General features: G+C 31.6%; 3 protein-coding genes across 3 annotated transcripts in view; 2 read left to right on the top strand and 1 right to left on the bottom strand.

The window, feature by feature from the left end:
* LOC111687325 (ras-related GTP-binding protein C) overlaps window positions 1-467 on the bottom strand; it is a 2,523-nt gene extending 2,056 nt beyond the window's left edge. Inside the window, exons 1-2 of the mRNA XM_023449754.2 lie at window positions 254-467; window positions 1-174 (exon numbers count right to left, since the gene is read on the bottom strand). The exon at window positions 1-174 is cut by the window's left edge and continues 297 nt beyond it. Of these exons, the coding sequence (XP_023305522.2) occupies window positions 1-174; window positions 254-256 (177 nt within the window). The 5' untranslated portion in view covers window positions 257-467. The remainder of the gene's footprint in view (window positions 175-253) is intronic.
* Window positions 468-1,287: 820 nt separating this feature from the next.
* LOC111687327 (enoyl-CoA delta isomerase 1, mitochondrial-like) lies at window positions 1,288-2,463 on the top strand. The gene is made up of 3 exons (XM_023449756.2): window positions 1,288-1,673; window positions 1,738-1,884; window positions 1,946-2,463. The coding sequence occupies exons 1-3, from the start codon at window positions 1,443-1,445 to the stop codon at window positions 2,408-2,410; spliced, it is 843 nt and encodes a 280-aa protein (XP_023305524.1). The 5' UTR covers window positions 1,288-1,442; the 3' UTR covers window positions 2,411-2,463.
* A 1,986-nt stretch (window positions 2,464-4,449) lies between these two features.
* LOC111687326 (28S ribosomal protein S17, mitochondrial) lies at window positions 4,450-5,155 on the top strand. The gene is made up of 2 exons (XM_023449755.2): window positions 4,450-4,655; window positions 4,725-5,155. Exons 1-2 carry the CDS (start codon window positions 4,548-4,550, stop codon window positions 5,082-5,084), a joined length of 468 nt encoding a protein of 155 aa, XP_023305523.1. The 5' UTR covers window positions 4,450-4,547; the 3' UTR covers window positions 5,085-5,155.
* Window positions 5,156-7,102: the final 1,947 nt, after the last annotated feature.

Consider the following 7,102-nt stretch of genomic DNA (forward strand, 5'->3'; position numbering starts at 1 on the left):
AACTTTTTGTATGGAACTCTTGCCGGAACGACGCAAACCCATTAGTAAAATACGAGGCTTGAGATCGGAATTTGTGCCCACCATACCGGTCGAATCGAGACCGTCTTGATCGAAGGCACCATAGCCGTATTCCTTGGGAAATGTATCCACATGATAGTCGTCGTCTTCGTAACTCTGTAAAGACGCAGTTTAGTTTTAATGTAAAATGTTCAAAAAGTCAGAAATATGGGCGGTGTTTTGGTGTGTTACTTACCATTTTATTTGTTTAGATTTAATGATAATTTTAAGCGTTTTTATTTGTAAACGCTTTTAAGTTATAAAAACATAAATTTAAATAAGTTTTAATGCTTTTATTTGTAGTGTTTATTTGTGGGAAATTTTCACTTTTTTCTTGTTGTTTTGTTGTAATAAATAGAAACACTGTGTTTTTATCAAGTAGCTGTCAGCTGATTGATGATGTTGTTATTGTTAGGTTTTCATAGCTATTAGCTTTTGTGTGGCTAAAGGAAAAGAGAAAGGTAAATATCAAGGCGAATTCAGATAAGGTGTAGTTAATGAAACAGCTGATTATTTTTTTCTTCACTTGACTGGTACTGTTTACATTTAAAAATTTACATTATAACAAAGAGAAACAATAATGAAATACCTAGCATTTTCTAAATAACTACTATTTTAGATTTTTTGGAAATGATAACAAAGTAAACAATATTATTTTATATATATCGTGATTTACAAACAAAATTCTGATCCGGAACTCTTTATATAATGAAACTCATATGAAGTATTTACCCGGGAGCAAGGCGAATAGACTATAAGGTGAAGTCATTTCATTTTGCGGCGAATTCATTAAATTTTTATACATGTAGTTTGGCAGACAGATAGATAGATTGATAGATAGATAGATAGATAGATAGATAGATAGATAGATAGATAGATAGATAGATAGATAGATAGATAGATAGATTGATATATAGATAGATAGATAGATAGATAGATAGATAGATAGATAGATAGATAGATAGATAGATAGATAGATAGATAGATAGATAGATAGATAGATAGATAGATAGATAGATAAATAGATAGATAGATAGATAGATAGATAGATAGATAGATAGATAGATAGATAGATAGATAGATGAATAGATTGTATTTAATAAATTAATAATGTATCTATATAGTATGTTATATTTCTCCAATAAAATGTTCTGATTGCATACAACAAATATAATCAGATGATAAGTTAAGTTAATGGGAAGGAACGAAGATTGCCGCCTGTGGTTGTAGTGGGTTATAACAAAATTGTCATTTTGTATTTCTTCTTCAACAACAACAATAAAGTAGACTTTGAGATAACAGATGCAATGAAATAAGTGTTTTTTGTTTGCTTTGCAATTATTTAGTCTAATAGAATATTTTAATAATTAAGCAAAACTAGAATTATGTGGTACTTCAAGAAAATTAATACAAAAGTCATAAGATCGGCATTACGTAGTTTTTCATCAATAAAGGAAAACTTTGTGAATACCGAAATAGATAACAAAACTGGAATTGCCATTGTAAAATTGCAAAGAAAACCAGTGAATGCTCTAAATTTGCAATTGTTGCAAGAGCTTAGGCAAACAATAAAAAACATAGAGGAACAAAAATGTCATGGTTTAATTTTGACATCGGTAAGTTTAAAATAAATTGATGCTAATGTCTGTAAGTTATAAATTATTTTTTTTTACCAAATAGAACATTAATGGAATCTTTTCATCTGGTTTGGATTTAAAAGAATTGCATAAACCTCAGCTGGAAAGGCTAGAACAAGTTTATGCTGCTTTACGCGATGCAGCTTTAACATTATACAGTAGCCCTCTTACCACGGCGGCTTTAATAAATGTAAATATAGTAAATTATTATAAAACTATAACTAATTTTCTTTTGTTCAATTTTCTATCAGGGTCACTCACCCGCCGGTGGTTGTGTTTTAAGCATTTGTTGTGATTTTCGAGTCATGTTGCCTAGTTTTAGCATTGGTTTAAATGAGACCCAAGTAGGCATTGCACCGCCTAGATTTGTAGAAGCGTTATTTTGTAATATTGTATCAAAACGTACAGCTGAATTGGCTTTAATCCAGGGTAAAATGTTTAGCACTAAAGAAGCTTTTGATATGGGTTTGGTCGATGCTATAGCTGAAAGCAAAGAGGAAGGTCTTGATGAATGTGAAAATTTTATAGCTTCGTTAAAAGATGTTAATCAACGGGCTAGGATACTTACTAAACTACAATTTCGAAAATCAGTTCTAGAAGTATTCGAAGAGGAAAGAGTTGCAAAGAAAAGTGAATTTGTTTCTCGTGTAATGGAAGCAGATTTTCAGCTGCAGCTGGATAAATATCTTGAAAGTTTAAAGAAAAAACGGAAATAAAATTAATGTTAAAAAATGCTTTTTTGTGCAAATAAAATTTTAACAGATTAGAATCCAATACGATTTTGTTTATTAACCTTCGAATCCAATACGCTTTTGTTTATTAACCTTCGAATCCAATACGCATACATTCACGCATATTCTGCAGTTTGTTTCCTTTGCTATACCTAAAAGGGAACAAACTCCCGAGGAATGTAATATGCATTAATTGTGATAATGTTAAGGAGTCAACCAATTAATTGTTCCAACTGGCCATTCGAAATGAAATGATATTCATTCAAATCCAAATACATTTCCTCATTTCTTCTAAAGTTATTTTACATCAAGTCATCGGAAAGAATACCTTTATATAAACGTTTGTTACCCCAACAACATCCATATAAGACTACAGCTTAACCAAATACCGACTGTGAACCACCTAAAGATTTTGGGAGTCTCCTTTGACAGTTTACTTCCTCAGCTCATGCCACTGCAATTACGCACAGTTTGCGAAGTAGAAATAAGGTCCTCAAAGCGCTCTTGGGATGTCACCGGAGGAGTCATCCTAACTTAAACATCACATAGTTGGATGCTCCACCGAGGCATGTCATGAAGGACCTTCGTGTATACGAAGAGAGCATATGATTTATGTTCAGGATCCCTTAGATCGGAAATCGAATACATCAGCTTTGAACGACATTCATAAAGACGCCATCAATACCGCGGTTTACGATTACCGCATGAATATCGTTTTTGGAGGTCGCCCACCGCCCATAGCAGAAATAGAGAAGAACCTGCCGCGGAAAAGAAGAGTTGCTCTGGCACAACTGAGATCGGGATGGAGCAGCAGGCTCAACGCCTACCGGATCCACATAGACCGTACCGTCCCCAATATATGCCAAGCTTGTGGACAGGGTCCCCATGATAACCTCCACATATTCAACTGTTCAGCCCACCCTACTTTACTTAGCCCAATGAATTTATGGACTAACCCTATTGAAGCAGCCAATTTCATCGCTTGGAACTAAATACAAACACCCGGATTAATAATTGTATAGTTTAAGCTGTTATAACAACAACAACAGCTTAGCCAGTTTATAACCTCCAGGTCCGTGAAGACAGAAAATTTGTATAAAAGGCATATTAACAATTGTTTGTTGTAAATATTCAAACACCATAGTTTTTGGGGGCAATAAGAACATCATTGAATGACAAACCAGACAAACATCGTACTCTATGGGTGTATGGTAGAGATTCTGCTGAAGATCAATGGTGTAATAACAAGTATATACATATCATCGTCGACCATTGTCTCTAGGCTATAATATACCATGTCCCCGCTAGCCGACCGACCACCTCTACCATAGGTGACTAGTTATTTCAACACTGGCATGTATACAGAAGGTATACAATTGCCACTCTCTTGTAGGTATTGCTCCAGGAGACCATCATGTTAGAGACAATTCTTGTAATTATTCGACTACCATAGTTTTTGGAGACAACAAAAGCTTCACTGAAGGGCAAATCAGACAAACATCGCACTCTATTGGTGTATGGTAGTGATTCATCTGAAGTTCAGGAGACCATCATGATGCCTCCCTTAAAAAAGAAAGAGGTTTTTTTCAGACAAATAATTATTCAACATCATTACTTACTTACTGATTAATCAATATTTTATTATGTTATTTCCAATAATCATATATTTTTTTTAATTTAAACAAATTGTAATTCAAAATGTATGTAAAAAATGACAGACGAATGAATTTGCAAAAATGGCGCGCTCGCGAAACAAATCACTTAAATTTTCCTTCAAACATATATTGTTTGACGTCCCATTTAAAACACATATGTTTGACGGCCTAGGCAATTGTGGTTTGACATACACTAATGTATTTTTCGTATCTCATGTTTGCTACAAACAGTTTTTTGTTTGAAGTGCTACCGGAAAAAAAGTAGAAGTAAACAAAGTGACACAAAAATAAAAGTGCTGCCAAATCAATAAATACAACAGCTGCAAATGCTTCTTTTATTTACTTAAACTATTCACTGAAAAATAATAACATATGTAACAGCTGGAATTGTTATTCACATTTTCTAATAATTTTCTACAAAACTCAACAATTATCATTAATTTTGCTAAAATTTTGTATTAAAAATAATGTCGGCACGTAATTTATTGCTAATGGGACAATGTATGCCCTGTGTTAAACAAAATGCTTCCAAAATTCGCATACGACGCATGGAATTGGACAAAAATCTTAATATGGTAAAATTTCAACCTTCCTCCAATAAAAAAAAATACTTTAACTCACCAGCAACTTTGTTTTCCAACTAGTACTTTAAAAAAGATGAATTCTTTTTTGCTCACGATCCCCAAAAAGTCTGCAAAACCGGTGATGTTGTTTTAATACGCGAACTGCCCGAACGTTTAACCCGTCTAATTACCCATAAAGTGGAAAAAGTTGTTTATCAACTTGGTGACATAACGGATCCCCTAACCGGCAAAGCTGTTGTGGCTGGTAAATATCGTGATCAAATCGAAGAAGCCAATCGTATGTTTGGTAAATCAGAGAAAGCATTCGATTATAGTAAAGCACCACCTCGTGGTCGTTTGGAGGGTACAAAAGATTTTACTCACGGTGAAACTTATATTAAGTATCATGAGGATGGTAAAGATCAACCATTCGCTGTTTAGTTAGCATATGCAATTATTTGTTATTATGGTTTAGTTTAATAAAGTAATAAAACAAAAGTTACTAATTAAAATGGATTAAAGTTTAATTGGAGAAAATCAGATAATAATAACTTTTACTTTAAATAAATTAGTGTGACAGTTCTTCTATTAAACACATATGTATTAGGGTTCTATAGTTGAAACGAAAAGTCGACTTTTCGACTTTTTGCATTTTATGAAAGTCGACTTTTCGACTTTTTGCATTTTATGAAAAATCGACTTTCGACTTTTTGCATTTAGTTAAAAGTCGATTTTTCGACTTTTCGACTTTTTTCATTTAATTAAAAGACGATTTTTCGACTTTTCGACATTTAATATTTTGTAAATAGTCGACTTTTTCCGACTTTTCGACTTTTTCCGAATATTTTCGAAGCCAGAAGCGTAAATTTATAGTGTTGCCATTTAACATTATATTATTTATTATTATTATTAATAAAAATTTTTATTTATATTTTTTCTATTTGTTGCAATTTTTTGAGTTTTTTCGACTTCTTTCTATTTTCGACTTTTTCCGATTTTTTTCGACTTTTTCCGACTTTTTGACATTTTTCGACTTTTTCCGCCTTTTCGACTTTTTCAGACTTTTCGAATTTTTTCGACTCTTTCCGACTTTTTTCGACTCCTTCCGACTTTTCGACTTTTATTTACAAAGTCGACTTTTAGACTTTTTTCATAGACGATAGTCGAGTTAAATGATCTATTATGCCAACAAAAGTCCACAGAACTTAGTTTTATAGAACTTTAAATGATACTTCCGATTTGAAATGATTGGGTCTAAAATGACTAGAAGGTTAAAATTCATCTATAAACACTAATAACACGATTAAATGCATAAATAACTTTGAAGTAGACCTAAATGCCTCTAACAATATTTATAAGGATATGCCCATATTTAGCCTTACTCCTCTAGGAGTCTTCATGTAAGAAATCTCTTCTTTTGTCAATAATAAGTAATCATATTCCGGAATAAAGGTAAAAAACAAATTAAATGCTTAATTTTTTAAAAAATAATCCACTTTTTTAGCATACCGACTGGTGTAGGGTGTCATATGGCCGGTCATACTAGACTATACATTCATACTTGTTTATATTTATTGATGTATATTAAATTTTATTTGGAAATTTTATAATTTTTTGTAGTTTAATTTACAACATTCATCTGGCAACCTTGTTTGCATCTTTATTATATTTGCTCTCATCTTCCTGTTTCCTCTTCTACTCATTAGTTTCTAATTGCAATTTTAGCGGTACGCATTGTTTTCTGTGCAAAAATCAAAATCAAGTGTAAAAATTTTAAAAATATGTTAAATTTCATAAAATATTGTTAATATTTCTTACAAATAATAGTTTTATAACGATTGTTAACAAGAAAAGAAGTTTCTATTTTTATTCTTCAGTTTTTAATTGGTATTATAGCGATACGCGTTCTCTTCTGTGCAAAAATCAAGTGTAAAAATGTTAAAATATGCTAAAATTCCTAAAATATTCGTTCTTCTTTATACAAATAATAGTTTTATAATGTTTTTAATGTTTTAATAAGAGAAAAAGTTGTTTTTATCTGTATAGTACAAAAACAATTTTTTTGCCAAAAATGCTCAACTTTTTTGTTTACTTTTTTAGGTAAGTTTTGTTGTTATATTGTTCTTTATTTGTTGTTGTAAGTATGAACAAGTGTGCAACAAGTGTGCAAAGTGAAGGAGATAATAATCATAATTTAAATTATTTATTAGACTAGACTATAGACTAGATTATAGACTAGGCTATAGACTAGACTATAGACTAGACTATAGACTAGACTATAGACTAGATTATAGACTAGATTATAGACTAAACTATAGACTAGATTATAGACTAGACTATATACTATAGATTAGACTATAGACTAGACTATAGACTAGACTATAGACTAGACTATAGACTAGACTATAAACTAGACTATAAACTAGACTATAGACTAGACTATAGACTAGACTATAGAC

This window comes from Lucilia cuprina, chromosome 6, assembly GCF_022045245.1.
Source record: "Lucilia cuprina isolate Lc7/37 chromosome 6, ASM2204524v1, whole genome shotgun sequence".
NCBI lineage: Eukaryota > Metazoa > Arthropoda > Insecta > Diptera > Calliphoridae > Lucilia > Lucilia cuprina.